This window comes from Pseudorasbora parva, chromosome 8 (assembly GCF_024679245.1).
Source record: "Pseudorasbora parva isolate DD20220531a chromosome 8, ASM2467924v1, whole genome shotgun sequence".
NCBI lineage: Eukaryota > Metazoa > Chordata > Actinopteri > Cypriniformes > Gobionidae > Pseudorasbora > Pseudorasbora parva.
In genome coordinates, this window is record NC_090179.1 from 28212593 (window position 1) to 28236062 (window position 23470).

The window sequence follows — 23470 nt, forward strand, 5'->3', positions numbered from 1 at the left end:
TTGTTTTGACATAATGTCATAATATATCAGCGTTTACAATCTTAAAATATGAAAATAATCGAATGTCATTAAGCATAGTGTAATAAATGATTACTGTACGTTTTAATTTTTATATAGAACTATGACGTTCACAGAAAGTACTTTTCCAGTTATCGCATATTACTACGTTACCTAGAATCACATGCTCAATGAACCAAAATGAGATTACGACACATCCTGCAGCCTAGAAGAAGAAAAAACGTAATAGTTCTCCAAAGACTCCAGCGAAATCAAACCAACACCCTTGACTTAAAGAGTGAAATGAAAGAGCCGAAATATGTCATTCAAAAACTGTATTCATGGAGACAAGAAAAATAAGTTTAAAGTTAATTTTACCACCAGTAATACTCCAAGTTATAAAATGAAACTGACATTGGTTGACCACCAAAAATGACAAGGAGAAAACAACAGAACCATATGAACAGTATGAACCATTTTATGTCACAAAAATGCAGGTCTGTCAGTAGCAGTTCCAAAAGGATGGTGAAGATGAATCTAACACATTAGTCCAAGTCTTTCAGGTATGGGGCAACATCAAGATGATGTCAGAATGCCAGCGAGGACACAAAAAGTTCATGCTTCTAATCCACCTTCAAAACAATGTTTCTTAAAAACTATCTACATGATGAAACAATTGACAAAAATCAAAATAGCAGTGCAAGATTAATTAGAAACCTATTAGGCTTAAAATAAGTCATCAGCAGAATATGGGCAATCCATTAGTTTTTAATGCAGTGACAATCTGAGATAGAGACAAAGTGATAATACATTGTACCCTTCCATAGAGCATTTGCAGTACTGTTTGAGAGCACCAATTCAGGAACAAAATCAAAAACACAACACAAAAACAATTACCTTACCACACAAGAGATCATACACTCTCTGATTGGCCCTGGGAATGTGATTCAGAAAATGGAGAAGTCATTTCTGGAAGCCATTCAACACATTTACTGGATCAGTCTTTTGAGACAATCGTGCATTATGCCATTTTGCTCACAGTACAGCATTTTCCATTCACACAATCCAATAAAATAAGGCTTGTGGTCAAAGGAGGTATCCTCTTTGCAAACAGTTAAGAGTCATTAAACTTTGCAGGTTTATCAAAAAATGTATGAACACAAATGAATGTGGCTGGTCCCAAAGCAACTGTGGAGAGTTAAGATGTGTTCATTTTCAGTTATGCATTAAAGATATTCATGCATGAAGGCATTTCTTGTTTGTAGGAATGCTAAACTCATCTGTTGCTTCAGTGCACTGAGGATGTTAACCTACAATATTTCACAGATAAACGTGAGCCTACAAAACTCTCTCTCTTTATGAAATTAATAAATAATTTCATTATTTATTAACCTTTGAAAATATACTTTTAAATGCTAGTGTACATACTTTGCTCCAATGCCTGATTGTCATCATTATATTTCACTTTAGGAAAAAGTAACGCAGCCCATCATGTAAAGAAATGCAATTAAAAACTTTTACTGGTGGAAAAACAATCCTAGTAGTATTTTTATATTAATTTTTGTGTGTCAATAACTCATTAATTTTCTCATACCTTCACATCTACAATTATAGTTATGATTGCTGTTACAGTTTAGGCCATCAGATGAAAAAAAAACTCAAAATATATACATTAGCTACCGTTTCAGTCTAGGATTAAGCTCTACAATTCATCTTCAAACAATTTGTAACTGTGACCTTGATCTTCACACAAACGTGCATTCACTCGATTCTCATTAATGATTCAGCTTGTATTCATGTGGAGTCACTACAACAAATCTAAATATTTAAATGCCTCAGGTTTTTTGTCAGCGTTTTCAACCACTTTGGTCCTAGATCTTTGTGACGAAATAAAAACAGATACAGTTTTAAAGGGATAGTCCACCCAAAAATGACAATTCTCAGATTTTTCCTTTTTGTTGATGGGCTCTAAAACAGCATTGCAAAAGAAAGGAAGGTATACAGCTCATAAAAGGAGAATTAAATGACAATTAACATTTTTCGGTGAAATATCCCTTTAACGCGATGTAGTGTGCTTGAAATAGGTTTGGACTAATTGGTATTATAAACTTCCAGTATTTCAAACAGTCTTTGGTTGTTCCATTACTCTTCTCTTAAATCCTTGAACACGTCATGGTGCTCATATAATGAAGAGCAATAGTGTAAAATGACCAATTATACAAGCGTAAATGCATTCAGGCCTATACTTTAGTGTGTGGGATTCAGCGCGATCTATAGGGTCCACTTCCTTTTAACAAGCTCTCATAAAACAGAGTATAGGATACGCTCGGCTATACATTCGTATAGTCCAACATCTCTCCAACAACAACACGAATCTTTCAGAGAAAGGCTGTGATACTACACGACAAAGATGTAAGCTGCTTAGCTGGTGGATTTAAGCACACATGAAAGGGCATTCTCCTGCAGACTGCCCTACGTGGAAAACAACTCGATCTCCTCAGCTAATGTGGCTTGGCGCAGTGGTTAAAGTTTTGGAAGAGAAAAAACCCTACACCCAACCATCCCCCCCTTTATTATATTAGAAAAGTGGAACAATGCATCAAAGGAGGAAGCTTCATATTGGAGTGCAGCTCAATCTCAGAACAGTGTTTTAAACTATCACACTGTCACTCAAAACACAATATGAAATATACCGATATAGCTTTCTACGTTCATTAAAACAAAATTAAAAAGGGTTTGAAACAAAACACCTCCAGTGTTTACCATTGCTTAGTGTTGTAACAGGAGCCTAGTTTCATAGTCTTCTTTTTTTTTTTTTATAAAGTAAAAGGTTTTCTTCAGTAGTTGTTTTCCTGTTTAAATGGATTAATGAGTAGTGTGGTCCTGGTGCAAAAGATGAAGTGCAGGAAAAAACGCTTGAGGTTTGGAACAAATCCATCAAATTGTTGCTTTATACAGAGGGCAGATTAGAATCTCCAAGTGGTTCGTTTTCATAATGTCTAAACCTCCTTAACTCGGTTCACCCAAAAGCAGTCTTAGGTCAAGCATAAAACCACATGTTCTAGTGTTTTTGAACTAGCCAGAGAGGAAAACCTCTTCAAGCAGAACACTGCAAACACTGGATCTAATTATGTCTGTTCAATGTCAAAAATGTGGTGTATTCTATAGTGTAATAAAAACAGTGGTAAAAATGTTTCAAAAAGGCCTCTCTCAAGGTTCGTTGCATCAATTGTCTTTTCTCCTAAAATTCTTGACCTGTACATTCATTTCAGATGTTTAAAGTGTGCAGAGTACAGACTCCATCTTTGCGTCTGGTCTTTGCTTTGTTGCTTTGAGCTGAGGGCCTGGGAGAACCCGCCCTGATTTCTCTTCTCATCTCATGCGGTTTTGTCTCATGAGGGGAACAATGCAAGAGGGAGGACCTGCTTTACTCAGGAAGGGATGCTTTAGCAGCTCTTGAGCCGTGGCCCTCTGGGATGGATCTCGCACGAGCATCCTCTCCAAGAATCCTCGGAGAATCGGCGAGACCTATGGATACAGAACAACATTTTAAGAGAAAGTTCTGAACATCCTTAACATGCTCAGTTCGCTCAGGTTTAAACATTAATGTGTAATTGGCTTCATGGTTAAGCAAGAGGGTACAGGTCTACCTTGTGGGCGTTTTTGAGCTTGGGTGGCAAATTGTCTCGGATCATCTTCATAGCCTTCAGAGGAGGCTCATTGAAGTACGGTGGCTCTCCATCGACCATTTCAATCACCATAATGCCAAGTGACCAAATATCCACCTGTAGAAACAGTTTTGTTTGTATAAGCTGTAGGCTTGGGCGGTATCCAAATTTTAATACCGTCAAACCTCCTCCCTATTTTACCTCGGTATACGGTATTACCGTGAATAATTAAAACATTATGATGTAAGGCTCAGACAGCGTCAACAAACTGTTGGCTTGGCATATATATATATATATATATATATATATATATATATATATATATATATATATATATATATATATATATATATATATATATATATATATAGGCCTATATTTTTATTTTATTTTTTACATTTGAGCCCCTGCCCCTGAGAAACTCTCTGCACGTTTTATGCTTACCGTTATGAGACAATTGTCAGACAATTGACATTTTTTTTGTGAGTCCCATGTCCACTTGATTTTTGTGGAGTTCATGCTTATTGCTTACATTGCCAAGCCATTGTGACAAAAGGCTTCGGCAATATTACAGCATAGTCCGAGGGTGCGCTCGGTTTTTCATCCACGCAGCAGTGAGTGGATGGTGGTTTCGGATATGCGCCCTTAGGTTCAAGGTATTTCCATCTCTCGCGGTCATCTTTTTGTTGCACAATTAGCAAATTGCCTCGTCTGTATTTACCGTCAAAACCCAAAATACTTCCAAACTGCAGAAGTTGTGTTCTTTTTCGAGACCGAATAACTCAGTGCCCGACTCGCCGTCTTTTCCCCCCTCTATCTCTCTCTCTCTCTCTCTCTCTCTCTCTCATCCACGCTGTCACAACAACGCATACACATATTTAGGCATTTAATAAATAAATAGTATTTAATATGTAAATAGTTTAATTAGTTCAACTTATTAAATATTTAATAATTAATTGTTGATCAGCAATATGTAAGTTGATCTGTTTTTTTTTTGACGGTTTGACGGTATTGAAACTGATACCGTTGCTATTTTTAGATCCCGCGGTATACCATTTTACCGTATTACCGCCCAAGCCTAATAAGCTGCAGTAAGGCAACACAATATAAAAACAGGGGGATGGGACTTGCCTCTGGTCCATATGGGAGTCTTGAGATGAGCTCAGGGGCCATCCAATAGGGTGTTCCTACAAGAGACTTCCTGCGCTGCACCTCTTTAGAGACTTGGGCACAAAAGCCAAAGTCTGACAGCTTCACCTGCAAATGAGAATAGGGATAAAACCAAAAGAAAGAGGAAGTTATATTACTTGTAATATTTTGATGCCTGTACGGGTGAGTATTCCCTCTTTTTAAGTCTCTGAGCAAATAATGTTGGTGTCATGACAACAGTAATCCGCACTTGTCAGTCATCACAAAATAACCATGTCAATTTTGATATTACAACAAAACCTACACAATAAAGCCCTGCATTTATGCCCGAGCCCGACAGGCCCCGACTTTTTTACGCCCCTAAGGCCGGGCTTCAGGCCAATTTTCACATCATAGCTAAAACATGGGCTTCAGGCCTTTTTTTGGGCTTCTCCTTCGTTTTACATTTATTTTATTAATTAAAAGAAACAATGAGATGTTCTGCGCTGGTGGAAACAACACGAGACCATAATAGCTTGCGCGACTGTCAAGATGACTTGCACAGTGTTCAGAGTCCACGCTGTGTCCAGTGCGCGTTTCTTCAGCGCAGCTGCTAGAGTTATGGCCTTTTTACAACTAGTTCTTTCATTCGTTTTCTCTGACCAGGTATCTATCTGATTGCGAAATTACCAGGAGTAGGCCTTGCCTTCTGAGATTCTTTCGAGACGTAGCCTATTTAATTTCCGATCCCTAAACAAACCAATTCAGAAGGTGAATGAAAGCATTTCAGACGAAACCGGAAAAATGTAAATGTATCTGTTTTTTTAAACCACATGTATAAATTTTACTCCTGGCAAACAGTGTTATGGGCTATAGGCTATGATGTAGTCAGATATGATAGATATGACAGCCTAGATATGATGGTGCTGCAATGCGCATCGCTGCAAATGAGCAAAGCAAGCCAACGCAAATTGCCGTAAATGAAACTTAAAATAAGTCTTAGATGCTCAAAACCACAATCATCTTCAATAAAAATGGATGAGACTAAATGATCTTACCAGTGCTTATGTCGCTCTCTCTCTCATATGGCAGTATTTGAATTTGAAAGGAGCTGCCGAATAATATGCATCTTAAATCTTTTTCTTTCGTTGATGTGAACTCCGTTAAATAGGCTGTACCGTGGGTTTTGAATATCGGATTTATATTCATTTTGTGTAGGTAAGGTATAAGACAACCTGCATGTTCTTTTTTTTTTTATTCGTTTCGATTGTTTAGCTCGTTTCGTTAGCGAGAGCTGCGAGCAGTATCAGTGTTCCTCAGCTCGTCAAAAGTGCCTTTTACTGTGGTTGAAATAGTAGCCTAGGCTAAATGAACTAACATTGTGATGCTTAAAGTGTTTTATATCTATGGATTTTATTGTAGGCAAGACAAGTCAAGAGTTGATTTTAGAGGCTAAATTGATTAAACATGTGGTTAACTCACCGGCGGTCGCTGGTCGCCTTGGTCGTCACTTAAAAAAATGTAAACTTTAATTTAACAAACAAAAAAATGCTCTAAACATTTTTCAAAATAAACTTAATAAAGAAACAAAACAAAATATAACTACTTTGACATTAAAAACAAAACTGAACTATTTTAATGGCTGCAACAATGTAAAAAAAATAAATAACATGGACTCTAGTTGGACTCGGGCCGAGAATTTTTATAAGCTGTCGGACACGGGCTGGGCTAGGGCCTCAGTGTCTCGGGCCAGGGCCGGGCTAGGGCCTAGATTTGAGGCCGGTGCAGGGCTCTACTACACAGTTTACTTACCACATACGCGTGCAAGAGCTTATCAGTCTGATCACTATCGAAATGAGCCAGAACTTTCTTTATTTTACTAAATGTGTAATTAATCATGCACTGGTGGCTTAATTATTTTGAATGAACATCATGTGCTTGAAAATATTCACTGTTGCATAAAATTACACATGAAAAGAGCATTTGAAAGTGGAAAAGCCCTGTTTGCATCACAGACAATTGCTTAATTTATCTTTGAAAAAGCTTTTCAAAATGTTCTGTGAAAGCTACTGCAATGCTTACTTGACAAACTACATGAGAAAGTATGTCCTCTGGTATATTGCATGAGAAGCAGCTTCAAACACATGCAAGAGGAAATGAAACATGTAAGGTCAAACACAGACAATCAGCCACTGCCGAGAAACAGCTGAGGCTGGCTTAAAGAACTTCCGCCACTTTCAACCACAGACACAGTGAAACATAGACCCTGTTGAACAAACCACTGCCTATTTCAGAACCATCAAAAAAAAAAAAAAAAAAAAAAAAAAACATATACACACACACACACATATATATATATATATATATATATATATATATATATATATATATATATATATATATATATATATATATATATATATATATATATATATATAGGTTTGGTATCATGGCTGGAAATTGCAGAATTATATTTCAGTGAATGTATTGACAAGCATATCGGTTAAAAAAAAAAGGAACAATGTACATCTCAAGTGATAAGTTCCTCTTTTAAAACCAGGGGCTGTTTGAGGTCTCATAATTAAAAAAAATAATAATAATGGTAATGTTCTTGAGGATCTGGCACTTGGTCAACAATAGATTTAGGTCACTGCTAAATGAATGACACATTCAGATCATCTGTTCATCACAAGAGAAGACATGCTGGTCTGAGAGCACAAAAGAACAGGTCTGTCAAAAACCTGTTTAAAAATCAACAAAGAGGTTCTCAGAAAACACTACAATGACAGCGAGCATGGCAGTTTTCTGATCTCATAACAAGTCAAAACATGTCATGTAAGGCTCATCAGCTCATCTACCCAACTGCAAACAGTAGGGCCAAAGAACTGGTTATCATCTGACGTAATTGAATTGTCATTGAAGAGCAGTGAGGGGACTTACTCTGCCATCATGGGTGAGAAGAATAGAATCACTCTTAATATCTCGGTGAATGACTCCCTGGGAGTGAAGGACTGAGAGCGCTTTGAGGACAGACAGACACACAGTGGCGATCTGCTCCTCATTCATCCTGAAAACACAGTCAAACAAAACTGAAATGTTAAACAATGAATGAAATCTTTAAAGCTGATAAAGTGATCATAAAGGCAAAATGACATGCCACACTAGACTACCCTGCCACCTAGTGGTAAAGTACCATTGCTCAGTTACAGGTGAACAGCTATTAATATGCATATAATGTATTTCATACAGGGACGGGCAAGAGTACTCGTGACATCGACGATCGATCATGAAACCGATGATCGCCCTATATTTAAAAAAATCTTTTTTCCGATTGGTTATTGCGGCATTTGGAAGTTGTAACCCAAAAAAAACACTGCAGTTTATCGACCGTTCATTCACTCAAATGCAATGTCCAACATTGACTATGATTTATTTGTTATTTGAGACATAAATTGGTCATATTCCTTTCAGATTTCCTATTTCTTTTTCAAAATCATTGTTTATATTAATAATGTAGCAGTGTTATTTTGTTCTCGGCAGTCTATGTGTTCGAAAACACGCAGTGATGACTAATCACTTTCTATCATTAAAAATAAAAAAGTGCAAGATGTGCAGCATCAATATACATAGCTATATATATATATATATATATATATATATATATATATATATATATATATATATATATATATATTTAGTTGCCCATGTATCAGCGAGCTGTTAAGGGAAGAGTACATCTAGAATTTCCCTTTCAAACCATAGACTAAAAAACTAGCACGCTCACACGAATTTGCGTCTTTGTTTAGATGCAAGTTGTAATAACGTTTTTTATACATCTAGTAGATCTGATTACTAATCTCACAGGATGTGTCAAAGAACAGGCTTCAAATTACTGGAGATAATCAAGCCTCGAGCATAACTGATAATAAATACTTGCCTGGTATGTGTGACTATGTCAGTCAAAGCTCCACCCTCAAGGAACTCCATGACAACCCAGAGTTCATCGCCCACTAAGTAACTGTTGTACATCTCCACCACGTTCTCATGGTGATAGTCCCGCATGATCACCACCTTAGAAACAAGAAACAAAACAAGCAAACAGTTTCTATTTTAAAGCAAGAAACATTGGAGGAAAATCAACCCGCAATAATAATTTTCACAGTATCTTCATGTACAATCTACAAACAGATTTTACTGAAGAAGAATGTTCAGCTCCCATATGCTGCAAATCACACAAAAACATCTATCTGAACAACCAATTATAACACTGCAATCTCATGCGGATTGCACCCACCTCGTTAAAGAGTAATTCTCGTCGCTGCTGTTTTCGCAGATCCATCTTCTTCACAGCCACCAGCTTTCCTGTGGTCTTCACTGTAGCAATACAAACAATACCAGTGGAACCTTCCCCGATTTTGATGTAGTGGTCTAGATAAGTGCGTGGGTCCCCAGGGTCAACCACCATCTGTAGAGCAGCACGGAACTGCTCGTGGGAAACCCGCTGTGGCTCCCTCTGAGGTGAGCGGGTCTGCTGGGGTGGTGCAGCCGGGGCTAATGGTTTTGGTGGAGGTGGTATCTGCTGGTTGTGAGGAGGCTCAGGGCCTAAGGCTGGGTGGGAGGCATGATGCTGGGGATCTGCTCTGTGCTGCCCCTGAGAAGTAGTTTTACCACCGCTGATGACACCCCGGACAGCCCCAGTAGAGGGGCCGTTGTGGTGAGAAGGCTCATGAGATTTGGCTGGTTTTAAATCCTGCATGGATAAATGAGAATTTTTATATTATATATAGCTTTTTTTCCCTCACGTGCAACCAATAGCCTGTAGAAAGCGGAGTCGGGTTAGTAGGCTAAAATAACCTCATGTGCAACCTATATAAAAATTAAATGCGGAATAAACATTTTACATTTTTCAAACAGTCTCAAATGGTGGTTGCCTATTAGCTTACAGTAATTCTGACCGAAATTGCTTTGTCGCCTTTCTGGCTGTTGTTGTAAATGGTGATATGTTTGCATGTTTTTTTGTTTTTGTTTTTAAATCAGTGACTTCTGTCCACTGGAACGCTTATTGCTTTTATTCGCTATTAATTTAAAACGGTTTATTTAAAGCAATTATTTTCCAAACAGATGGAATTAGAAATACAGGCCTGCCCCTAATAAAAGCCAGTTTCCTTCTACAGTTCAGGTAAATAAAGGCCCCGGTGTGAGTACAGTATAATTGTTCATTTTCTACAAACGCTAGTATATTTAGTTTGATTTCTGTGTACCTGACCACTGGGGCTTCTTCCAGAGTCACTTTCGGCACGTGGGTATGTGTTGAAAGGTCGGCCAGTCTGCTGTGCAGCCTTTATTACACCCTCTGTAACAGGTAGGTTAGGGGTGCGGATATTTGGTCCAGACAGTGGTCTCTTCTCACGGGGTGACTGTGGACTGCTGTCCCTTCCAGTGTAGCTGGATTTGGGCCTTTTATCGTTGGCCCCCTCTCGCCTTACTACCTGATCATGATAATCACGTGGCTCTCTGTCTCGGTCTCGTTCTCTGTGCTGGGGCGGTACAGCTGGACCTCCTGACCAATCAGGCTCTTTGTGTCTGCTGGGCTCCTGACCACGAGGCTGCTGATGAGGTCGGCTGTCCTCTCTGGATGAACGGGCTGGCCGCTGAGACTGTCTGGGATCGACACTTGGGTGCTCCTGACGCACTTTCTCCCTATATGGACAAAAAAAAAAAAAAACGCCTCAACTGTCAATATTGCCATGGTAGTCACTGGAAACTGAAAATGTATTTTTGAGTAAGAGATGTCAGTTTTGCACCTCTCTTTGCTGTCTCCATAGCGATCAGGATGTCTGTATTGAGGGTATTCTCCGTTCTCGTGGCCCCCTCCTGATGATCCAGAGTCTCGGCGTGGCGGTGGTGGTGGGCTTCCCCTCCGCAGAGAATTTGAGCGGATTACCGACATGGTCTCAAACTCATCCAGGAGCCACGTAAGTGAGCCATCGTCACCAATCTTACGACCCCGCACAATTGCCTGTGCAATACAAACAGGATATGAAGCATTTATGGTGAACAGATAAGAGGGAAAAGGTAAAAGACGACAAAACGATGCTAACTGATCAATGTATACATGTGAATAAAAGCCTAAATTAAAACTTGTTCATTAAATTACAAGATAATATTAAAAATATATATATGGCAGTTTTCCCCATGGGTTTCGAAATTTTTCAAAGTATTGAATCAAATTAAGAAAATATTTTAAAAATAGAATCAGATACCCAGATCTACTTAGTACTTTAACTCACCAATTGTAACAAACTAAAAAGCTTAAAAATCTAAACCTGAATCAAACAAGCTGAATCCCTCTTTCTGACCTTGCGTGGCTCTACAGTAGTGATGACTGTGGCGTCGATGAAGGGTTTGGGCCTCTTGGCCGTGTCCTCAATGAGGCTCTGCCACTGGCGCGGAAGCCCCACAAACTTCTGCTCCTGCTCATCAAAATCAGTGTGGACACGATGCTCAAAGTTGGAGGGTGCCGAGATCTGGACACGCTGCTTTTTCTTCTTGCTGAACATGGCTGCAGTAGAGCATCAGACCTAGAAGCAAGGACAGACAAAAATAATTATCAGCTAAATCTTTTAGATTGAGTGAAACCTCTCTGAATCATACACAAACCGTTCAAACGTCTCGGGTCTGTAAAATAAATGTTGAAATAAATAAATTATTGAATTAATAAAGAAATACATAAATAATGACATTCATTGAAGTGAACATTTAAAATAATATTAGCATTGGGCTGCACGATAAATCGCAATAAAATCGCACTTGGCAGAGGCTGCGTTAATTGCATGTGCAGCTTCTCAGAGCAGCACGGCTGTGATCAGTAGTAAACGCTGCTCCGCAAGCCAAAGGGCGCTCCCGCGCAGGGAAATCCAAGTATATGCTGCAGAAGTACGATAGCTCCCATCATCCACGGAAATCGCTATGAACATCATCGGTGAGCTGAATAAACATATTAAAACGCTTTGATTAAAAATGACCACTTCTCATGTTTGGAACGATGTTTGACGCGTGTTGCTTTTTCAAATGCATAAGCAACTCAAACTTGCAGTGCTTTTAATGGGAAAAGCATTTACTACTGATCACAGAGCCGTCCTACACAGACAAACTGCACATAAAAGATCATCGCAGCCTTTGAGATTTGATAATCACGATAAGCCAAATCGCAAGAAGCATGTTTTCATGTAAAATGCAATATATCGTGCAGCCCTAATTTGCATTAAATTACATGATGGCTTCAAACACCATAAGCACAGACAAAAAATAATTATCAAATTCACGACCAAGCCTTATTATTGACAAAACTTGACAGCAATTAACACTTCACCCTGTTCATTCACAAAACATGGGAGAGACACAGTCAGCTGTTCAATTTAAAATGTCAGCTCTCTCACTTCACCTTTCTGAGCATTTAAACAACAGTCTCTTTATGCAGTACAAAACAAAGTGGTCCTGCTTTCCATTTTTGCCCTGCCCATTCTCTCAATGGGTTTCAGGGACACTCCCAGAATCCAAATACTGGACTCTGATATGATTGGGCCGAAACCCCCTCCCACACTTGACAGGCTGAGCCTGGGAACTCTCAGCTGCTTCCTGCAACGATGCAGCAGCAAGAGGCATTTTTCAAAAGAGTGAAGGATTTGAAGTGTAACCTGATCTTTTGAGACAATGTCAGCTGGGGCATGAGGTCACAGCTTCAGGAGTCTTGGAATCCATGTGAATGTTTTATGAAGTCCTGGTTTCTAACATTGAGGGTACTGAAAACATTGACAGCGAGTGAAGCACTCAAAAGGTTGCAGAACTGGAAAAATATTCAAACTAGTTTCCGGAAGCAGATCTATATTTACTAGGGAAAGAAAGACTGCTAGGGAAAGAAACATCAGTTTACGACATGGTGATGAGCAACTACTTCCACTAAGAACTGTGCTAAAAGGAGCTACATGTTATTCCTGTTATATACTCATTACTTATCATGCTTATAGGAACTTAAATGTACCTTGGAGCAAGCTGGCGCTGAAGTGCTTCCAAGGCCTCGATAATAGGTGGATTCATGAATTCAGTTCATGGAAAATGGTAAAAGGTCGGAAGACTGAATCCATGGTGTCAGTTCAGTTGATTTTGATTGATATGCGCGAGTGAGAGAGCGCTAAGACGGTGATGGTTTTGAAGACAGAGAGTGCGCGCGCGGGCTCTCTGCTCGATCTCCGTCACTCAGTTAATGTGCGCCCTGTCATGTGCATTAGTAATCTACATCAATTTATAAATCACAATAACTCATCAAATAACGCTTCGGTGGTTACATTTTTTTTTAAATGTAGGAAAAACCCTGTATTCACCGTGGGTCCCCTTACAGTGAAATTACAGTGAAGTTTGTGACTTCTATACAGAGCGCTAGACACTCTGCTTTCTATACAACAACATTTTGGTCCTGCGTCGGCCCCCATAGCTTCTCTCTACGCTCCGAAAGGGAGGGGTAAGCGTTCGGGGTGCAATTCACAACCTCACCTCTAGATGTCGCTAAAAATCACGCATTGCACCTTTAAATAAAGAAAAGGAAGATTATGTGACAACAGCGGAAAACTGTATATTTGTTCAGTGCACGCATGTCAAAAGATTAAAGGTGATGTCTAATGCTATTTTATGCATTCTGGCTTATTTGCACTTTTAAACATTTGGATTCTCATGCTAAACATTGCCAAAGTTTCATAAAACAAGTCAGACGCATGGCAGTATGTGCAAAATACACTCTTTCATATAAATCTCAAAGTTTGAGTACGGCCCTGCCTGACATCATAAAGGGTGGAATTCCTTGTATATACAAAATGGCAGCATCTGTAGTATTATTGTTTTTTTATCTGAAAATGGTTCTCAGTGATCAGAGAGCTTACAAATCAGTGAAGCACTGGAATCAGGATCGGCCGATCACCATGACAAGAAATCGCTTGTCGCAGCTGCTTTGTTTTTTTATCTTAAAACTCCTCGATTCAAAAACCTTGCAGCATGTCTGTACCTATTGCTATATATTATTAAATGAAGTATGTTGACTACAGATAGTAGAGTATACGAATCATGAAGCAAATGAGTTAACAATAAATGTTACCTAAATAAATGGGTGAGTCAAGAAATAAATAAAAAAACATTTGCATTAAGCTGACCTGGCAAAACAAAAGTACAACACCCAAAATAGTATCATAAGGAAAAAGGAAGCAATTTCAAACCCTGCCTACTATTATGCTACACAGAAAAACTGAGGCCGTTACCTTGCACCTGTGAGATTATTTATTTGGAACAGGTGAGGTTCAAACATGAGTGACAGGAGCAAGTTCTCTAGCAGAGATCTACAGCTGCTTCACGCAAATACAAATGCTGTGTCTACTAACACAATAGAGTAAATGAATTATGCTAATAATTTTTCCATAAACACTTCCTGTTCCATGACTATCAGTGGCATCAGCCCACAAAAGGGTTGAAATGTTTAAAAGAGCAGCACTAAAAAAAACAAAAACCTCATCAATCAGGCTTTGTGTCTTGACATTAGAAAGTGTAAAGCAGTTAAAATCAAACAGTCAAACACTTCCTGGTTGAGTCTGGCATTCCAGCCACATACCATTATGCACTGGTGAACAGTGAGAAAGACGTCTCTGTGGTCAATGCTGCCGAGATGGGTCCTGGCCAGGAAGACTGCGGACTGTCTCTGCGGATTGGCTTTGAATAAGCAGATACTGACCCCTCATATTGTCCCAAAGAGATGGGGAAACAATTCAAGTAGATTTATATTTTTGTAAAAGTTTGTAATGTACTTTGTAGTGTATATAAAGCTAGCTTATCAGAAACAGGCCTACAGTGTTTGTTTTTACAAGCCCACTACAGAGCACTGCAAATACAGTTTGACCTTGGAATTAGTAACTTTGTCATTAGAGGTCTTCTTATCAGACCCACCTGCTTCTGTCCACTAAAATGCTGTGAATAACACAAGAAGAGAAATGTAATGCAGCTTATTTTAGACCAAGTTTCCTTTTTTTTCCCATTCAAAGTGTGCTTTTTTCATAACCACTGGTCTCAGAGAAGGTAACAATTCTCACTTTTGTTTCAGGCCATTCATCAAAAACAAAAAACTGAGTCTCCTTTTGAATATTCCAGGTAATGCATGTATAATGCAACAAAAACAACAGCGCTTTTCTTTTGGCCAACAATAGTTATTTGTTATTCAGCCATTGTGCAGCACTAAAAAGCAGTAGCCTAACTCCAATGTGATAATGTCCCACAATGCTTTGCATGTGCTACATACAAAGTCTTTATGTGCACTTGACTGCAAGTCAGAGCTTGATAGAGGGCTTTCTGATGGAACGGATTACACATCTCACCAAAGACAACAGTACAGTGTTCAGTACAGGGAGGACTCACTAAACACACAAGCAAGTTGGAAAGTGGCATCACTTTGCAGTTTGTAGCTGATGGGTTTAGATTCAAAACAATTAGATTAAACTGTTACAAAGTATTCTTGATCATTTTATCCATGGAATACAAACAAAAAGAAATACTAAACATGTTGAAAACTATAGCATAAAACTGAACTCTCATCACAATAACACAGTCCAATAAAACAATGCAGTTAATAAGAGTGTGAACCTTTACTGGTTTCACGGTTCGGAGCGATTATGCAAAAGATTCGGTTTAATTCGATATCTCAAATTAATGCATTGACAATGCATTGCATCCTCGTGTATACAATTTTGTCGACATTGTCACAATTATGCACCGGTGAGTTACACTAGACACAACAGACACAGACAGTAACAGGGCTCTACACTTACTTTTTTCTTGAGGAGCACTTGTGCTCCTAAAAAAATTTTTTTAGGAGCACAGTTAAAAATTTAGGAGCACTTTCTAATCCATCAAACGCAATCCAATTATAACTTTCCCATTACAGGATGATATTTATCCCTTTAAATCCAGTGTTGGGCAGTAGCGTCGCTACAAGTAGTGACGCTACTAGCTTAACTACATTTTTTAGTAGCGTGGTGGTAGCGTCGCTGTTTTCTCAATGAAATAGCTTTTCAGTAGTGAAGCTCTTCTGTTGATCAAGTAGTGCGGTAGCATCCACACAAGCTAACGTTACATTTTCCCAAGCAGTTCTGAGGATCAAACTCAAATTGGAAATACAACTGATAAGAACGCGGATATACTACACTTTCTACGTTCCTTTCTGCCTCGCGCAGACGCGCACAGACATGCGCGCAAGCCTTTCAAAGTACTCATTTGGCAGTGAGCGCGTAAAGCCGGGATAGTTGACGTTTTTTTTCCCAAGCGCTTAATTCGCTGTTGCATGCGCATCATCCGCGCGGTGACAAAAGTGAAACTGCAAAGTTTTAAAATCTATTGTGTCTCTTGAATAAACACCTCTTGTTAAAAGTATTGGGGCCCAGCCTGGCCACCTCTTGATATGAATGAATGAATGAATGAAACTTGTTTCATGTGTGTGGGAGATATACCCGCGTAGCGCGTATAGCGTTTGAAGCCAAATTTATGCGTCCCACAAATTGAGACCGTGTCACGCATGCTTGCTCAAAAAGTTGGTCGCTCTGTATCCTCGTGCCTCAGGTAGCCAAACCAACATTACTTGACAGTTCAGCACACTACTGTTGCCACACACACAGTTGAACTGCTGTTGTCAACTTTTTCGTTGTTGTCATGACAGCGCACGCACGTGCATACCAGACACACTTGGAACTTTTTAGATTCACTTTCCTATTCGAAAAATGGAGTCTGAGGCACCGCAATCATCAACTAAAAAGAGAAGGAGTGGGTACAAGAAAGACTGGGAAAATGAATATTTGTGACTGAAAGGTGTTGACCGAGAGAGCTTTTTTTGACCTTTGCAAAACGTCTCTCTCAATCGGACATGGATCAAATACGATGTCAAACGACACAGACTCAAACTGCAAAAAATGCTTTTCTTAGTATTTTCGTATAACGTTTGTTTCTAGCCAAAATATAAATAAAAAATATCAAACAAAAGTAATTGTCTTGTTTTGGGAACAAATACCCCTATTTAAAGAGTTTTTGCTTAAAATAAGACAAATAATCTGCCAACGGGGTAAGAAAAATAATCTTAATTCAAGCAGAAAACAAGATTATTTTTCTCACCATTGGCATATTATTTTGCTTAATTTTGAGTGATTTTCCCCCCCAAAACAAGACAATATTTTTTACATGTCTAGTAAATGTTTCTTAATTTAAGAATTGTTAGATATTTAGACTTAAAACAAGACAAAAATACGTAGAGTAAGAAGTAAGAAGAGTAAGAAATCGTTTTTTTGTTTTTTTTTGAAGTGCAGACTTTATACTAACATGGAAGTTCACCATCCTTCCCCTCCTTCTCATTCCGTGAACCTCTAGAGTTCACTTTACTTTTAGTTTAACTTTAACTTAACTATTTATTTATTTTTCTGTTCCTGTGGTGTTGAGCAACTACAAATTGTGCTAATCCTATAATTTGATATTATAATTTATTTAAAGTGAATAAATTGTAATGAAAAATAAGTAAAGTAAAATAGCTAAAGTAAATCGTAAGTGGAAGTGCATCTGTCAATTCATTGAATGTTCAAAATATTATGTCAAAAATACACATTGGTTGGCCTATTCATGAGCATACATCAGCAATTAGCCTACACATGTTTAGGGGAATAGGGCATTATTAATATACCATGTAAGGTGCTATGTGCTAGAAATGGGTAAACCACTATCTGCCCGTGGGGTGGCAAAATCCCACATTGTCCCTCAGAAACATACCCTTTGTCCCCCCTTGAGCTTATTAGCAGGTGGTCACCCTAGTGGGAGATAGATCACACACACACACACACACACACACACACACACGCTACATGTTTTGTTTTTTGCCATGTTGGTACTGTTTGGAGCAGGTCTTAATTATTTTGCTACTGTACTTTCTGGACTGGACTTTTTTTGTACAAGTTGAGTTGTAAATTAACTTATACAGTTTGTCCTGCAAAAGTGCCCAAGTCTAAATTGAGCATAAATGCAAACACACTGTTGTGTATGCATATCATACAGATACACATATATACACACACACACGATACCAGGGGCCTATTGCATAATACTAGGATAAGGGATTAAGCCGGGATATTTTGGTGATCCTGGCTCACTTTATCCACTAATATACAGTTATCTTTCATTATCGCTATCGTTCTTGGTATGAGTTTGCCTTTAGGGTATGTTTACATGACAGCTGTGTACTAAATTTTGTATAAAAATGACAAGATTGGGGCATTTTTGCCCCAAGTATCCGTTAATTTTTGAGCTTGGTTATGATAATCCAAATGTGGAGCAAAAAATCAGAATTGAGCATTAGCGACTTGTAGTGTGAACTACAATGTTCTGAAACATTGATGTCTGCCCACTGTGCGCACTGTGTGTAAGACATTTCTTACATTTACAGGATAAAGATATAACTATTTCCAGAGTAAAAGTGTGTGCTCCAGCAGAACATTCCTCTTATTTGTTAACACAAGATTTTTATCTTAATAATTTTTGTTTTTAATGTAGGGCTTTAAACTATTTTGCACATAGCATATATATAATCACTATATATGTTTTCATAGCATTCATTTAGCACATTTTTTGAAAGATAGCATTGAGCTCGATGTGGAATAGTATGTTTTGCCAAATAAAAAAGGAAAAATAAATGTGGGCTTTTGATCGAATTAAATGAAAAAAAACTATTGGCCAACTAATTGATTATCAAAATAAAGGTTAGTTGCTTGAAAGGTTACTTTCAAACTCCCTCTGCACGTGATAGGATAGCGCTACCACCAACCAGAGCAACGAAGGTGAAACAGAGCTTGTTGATAGATTAAACATTCACCGTATCTGGTCAGCCAAACTCCGAGCACATCTTCCCTTTTTAAGAATGACTTCAGTGCCGTTCTTTGTTCTTTTCTCAAAGAAAAGCTTAACTCCAATTCTTCCAGAGTCGCGGTCAAAGCTGATTCGAAAAACCACCGCCGTTCGCCAGTTTCTGTGTTTACTAGAAGCACGCAAACGCAACTCGGCCATCGTCATTATGGCCCCGCCCGCCGACTCTATACACGATCTGATTGGCCCGTCCAGATTGTGAGGAATACAGCTCTGAAGGGTATTGAGAGTTCCTAGACGACACTTGCGGGCAGATTAAATTTGCTGCCGCTAGGGTGCGTCTAGAATTCTAGGCTACCAAAATCATTCTTTGAAAAATTACTTTTGTAATACCAAGTCAAAACTGAAGAAATAAAACAATTATAATCACATCTACATAATGGCTATTGGAAAATTAGCACTTTTGCAAATAAAATAAGAAACTTCAATCACTTGTTGTGATAGGTTAAAGGTAGGGTAAGTGCTTTCTGGTAACCCTTGTTATTATTTCAAATCACCAAAACAAACACACCCCTACCCCCAAAAGGGTCCCGGCCCACACATACGTAACCCAGGCAACGACTACGGCAGAATCTGTGTGTTAGAGATCGAATATTCAATGAAAAATTCATCCCTTCCATCAGCAAAACACAAACCATTCTCATGAAAAACTCGATAGTACACGAGCATGACAGTCCAACTAACGACATATTACAATTATGACAAGATTAGAGTTATAGCGAGCACAAAAACACAAACTGTTTCCATGAACAACTCAACAGTACACGGGTACGAGTCCAGCTAATGACATATTACAATTATGACCAGATAAAGGTTATAAAGATCATGAAAAGAGGAAACAAACATATATTAGGAGTATATTATCTTACTTGTCGGACACATTTTGTGAGCTGACGCTTGAAACAGACAGTGAGGAGATTCAGATGCTTCATACGGTGTGGAAATGAGCAGGTCTTTATCATCGCTGACGTGAGCCACAATACGATCGCAAATTAACAAATAAGGGAACATGAGACACTTTTGCAATTCAAGCAAAACCCAGCATTTATTAGTTATCGGCTAATGTCCGTCATGTGTTTCATGTGTTTTGAATAATGACATCCACCGAGCGCTCTCTTCTCACCATCAATTGTGGACGCCCCTTACCTGCTGATTGGCTAAAAGTTTGTTATTGGACTCGGCCCGAGTCTGTTTTACACTTACCCCACCTTTAATGTTGTCCAGACTCCAGACAGCATTTTCATGGGACAGACCTAAAATTCATATCAGAGCTCTAGACAAGACAACAAAAAAAAAAAAAAACACCGGAAACTGAAAAATTGCCTCTCAAGCCCGAATAAGGGTCAGTCTCATATCAGTCTCTTATCAGATTCAAATTTGAGTCAATATAATTGAGCAACAATACAAATCTAAACTGTGCAAATTACAACATTTAACACCACACTTTTGCTTATTCGGTTTTAAATGAAATACCGGTAATAAAAGTGAAATCCTAAACACTGCATTTAAAAAAGACAAAGTCAAACGCTGGGCTTATGTAAGCGGTAGCACGGGAGATTGCACATTATGAGCGACCCTGTCCGGCACTGAAGTATTTAAGGAATGTTTGGAGTGCCCGGTACAGACTGCACCCCTGACTGAATCTCCCATCACACACACCTCCTCAAAGAGACATATCCTGACAAACTCACAGCTGCTGGAAACAAGTACAGGAGCAAAGAAAGTGAAACTGCAACCAACAAAGAAAGAAAGGCAAGAAAAAGATGGGAGAGATACTGAATGACAACCCCATTAACTATTGAGTACCCTGTGTTATCACTCTTAGTTCACCATCACAAGGATAAACACAGCATTCCAATTAGATTTCATGTTGCATGCATATTTTATACAAGCAAACGGTGGCATCTGCTAGAAGTCTATCAACTGAGTCAGGGAAGAGCACGATTTACCCTCTAAAGACAACTTTATCATACTTTATTTGTGAAATTTAAGGCCTCTAAATTAACATCATGATCAACATGTTGCTTAAAAATCTGTTCTACTCATTCTAAATGCCTTCTCTGCCCTGTGACTGATAGTTAATACTTTTTAGTCCTTATAATGGTAAAAATGTCTAACTTCAGGTTGTGGTAGATGTGCTTTTTATTGTGAAATCTTGAATTATTTTTTATAGTAAACGAAAGTAAACGTAAACATATTGTTAGATGTACAGTTGTGCATTATATATTCTGCTCCCCACAATAATACAGAGCTTAGATCATAAAACAAAGCATTTAAATGTCATCTTACTAGGACATACAGTATGATTGGGAGATAAAGTGTGACAACTGTTTGCATTTTATGCAAGTAGTCTGTTGTACTGTAATAAAGAATTCATTGACCATTATGCTACTAGGTAAACTATTAGCGTATCATCTATTTGGACATATAAATAACACCCTGTGCCAAATTGCATTTTTTTCCCTCAGTTTGGGGCTCTGAATAAAACCGGTGTAAAACCTAATGCTCAAAATAATACATTTAATAGAGCCAACACAAATTAAACAAATTAGTTAAAATTAATTAACTTTAATGAGTATTTAGAAGTTTAGAACACATTTTAAATAATTCGAATTTTTTCATTGGTTTGAGTTTTATGGTGTTTCTTTTGAGACTTGTTTTTCTTTTTAGACTAACTTAAATTGGGCTGGAATCTTCTCTTGAGTGTTTTGCCGTGACACTCAAAAGGGACAGTAAATGCCCAAATGAAGTGTTATATTATGTGTTTTTTGCACAAGATTAACGTTAAGTGATAGATTTAGTAGTGTTGTTGTTAGATTTAGTAGTAATGTTTTACGCTAGTTTAGAAGAGTTTCTGTTATATGTTGTGTTTTTTTTGTAGGGTGACCATCATGATGACAAGTGGAGAATGAGCGTATTTTGAGAACAGATGCATGCTAAATGTATTATATTGCTGTCCTTATTCAGGAAGTGCTATGCTAATGCTAGCAACATGTTGTGTGACAAATTAACAAGGTTGCATTTATTAAATTAGCTAGTTAAAGCTAGTCAAGATTCCACTAATAAAACATCTAGATTACATGATATTTCTAAGTTAAATGTATAAAAAAGATAGTCAAATATTGCAAGTTCAGAGCAATTAAAATGTATGATTGCAAAATATAAAAAAATCTGGGATTTATGCTTGCTTAAACTTTACATTTCTTAACATCCTAAAAATGATCAACTGATTGGCTAATTGTTTGAGTTTTGCCAACTTATTCAGGTTTACAGTGTGTGAGAGCTCTTTATCATTACCATAATATCATATTATATAGGCCATAAAAGCCTATTATGATACACATAAAAAACGTGCAAAAATATCAGGTTTTATTTAGTCTAGTTTCAATAAACTGTCAAACAATCTGATCTACTCTGAATATGTTGATTAATGACTGAGCAATAGCTCTTAGAAAAGGAAGCTCTATTTTAAATCATGTAAACAAAGACTCTCATGATGCGATTCATACACTAAATAAACCAGAACCTTTGCCAAAGTTCTCTGGTATCAACTTAGCTCACCACGACGCTTTTGAGAATCGATACTACAGCTGAAACCATATACTGCCCATTCAAAACCATCGATATAAAAGTAAATGACTAAAAATGCACAACTTGCTATAATTTGCGTAAGGAAGAAACATTGGCTGGTAATGGTACTGTGAACTTTGACAGTAATTATATTATATTTTATGTCAAACAGCTTACATACTGTGTGGACAGTGTCAGCATCACAGCTTATTTTAAAACACGTTAAAAATCGCTCCCAAATTTTAGGGATTCACAAGCAGAATAGCAAGTCTAATTCATTTGAATCATTTGTGTTATTATTTTACTGTATTATATCACTAACGTTAGTTGTTCTAATAACTGCACTAGTAACGTGTTAACATTATAGTCAAACTTTCACGCAGTTTCATGCGCCTTTTGACACTAATATAACGAATAATGTTTTCATTCCAGATAGCAATTCAGGAGCAGCTCACAAATCTCTCTTGATCCGAGTCTTGAGTTTAAAAAGAGGGGCTGGAATAATGGCAATATTTGTAAACTACTGTAAGTGACTTCCAGTCGAAAACTGAAAACATAGAAACACACTTCAGAGGCACTAGAAATACAGTTACCTTCTGGTTATGATATTTTATCACTTAAATTAATGTTTTGACACTCGGTAGACCAAGCTACTTCGCTAGCTGTGAGGAATTAGCTAAATTAGCACGACGAACAAACTCACCGAAACTACAGGCTGACACAAAAAACAAACCGCGATGGCACACAAACGACTGTCGTTTGTAACACAAATCGTGTTTTAAAAGTCTTACCTGTTGTGAGAAGAGTGTCCGCTGAAAAATAAACTTCATATGGTCGGATTAAGTTTCTTGAGTGTAAAGTTAGCTTAAGCGGGCTAAGTGCGCGTATCAGTCTCCCACAGAAGCCCTCACGAGCGCGCTGCTCGTGCTCTCTGCGCCATATTCACGCTGAACCTTCATCCGGGGATCTGACCAGTGAGCGCTGGCCCCCAGCATGCAGTGTTCATTCCACAATGTATACAGTAGTACTATAACATACACAACAACAGTAGAACATTTTTATGCACGTGTATTTAAGTAATTATAATTATTTGAATTTGTTAATAAAAACTCTGCTATCTGTCT

General features: G+C 38.1%; 1 protein-coding gene across 1 annotated transcript; it reads right to left on the reverse strand.

Annotated features, from left to right (window-relative positions):
* Positions 1 to 745: 745 nt before the first annotated feature.
* pak4 (p21 protein (Cdc42/Rac)-activated kinase 4) lies at positions 746 to 23317 on the reverse strand. Its single transcript, XM_067450614.1, has 10 exons — positions 23138 to 23317; positions 11153 to 11374; positions 10598 to 10812; positions 10055 to 10493; positions 9088 to 9543; positions 8731 to 8864; positions 7734 to 7860; positions 4797 to 4922; positions 3648 to 3782; positions 746 to 3525 (listed from the first exon to the last, which is right to left on the reverse strand). Exons 2-10 carry the CDS (start codon positions 11351 to 11353, stop codon positions 3370 to 3372), a joined length of 1989 nt encoding a protein of 662 aa, XP_067306715.1. The 5' UTR covers positions 11354 to 11374; positions 23138 to 23317; the 3' UTR covers positions 746 to 3369.
* Positions 23318 to 23470: the final 153 nt, after the last annotated feature.

Excerpts from the sequence above, each read along its gene's own strand:
- pak4 (XM_067450614.1), bottom strand. The coding sequence starts at position 11,353 with ATGTTCAGCAAGAAGAAAAAGCAGCGTGTCCAGATCTCGGCACCCTCC. Across the intron at positions 4,923-7,733 it reads TTCTCACCCATGATGGCAGA|GTGAAGCTGTCAGACTTTGG; the intron begins GTAAGTCCCCTC and ends TCTCATTTGCAG. Across the intron at positions 3,526-3,647 it reads AGCTCAAAAACGCCCACAAG|GTCTCGCCGATTCTCCGAGG; the intron begins GTAGACCTGTAC and ends CTGTATCCATAG.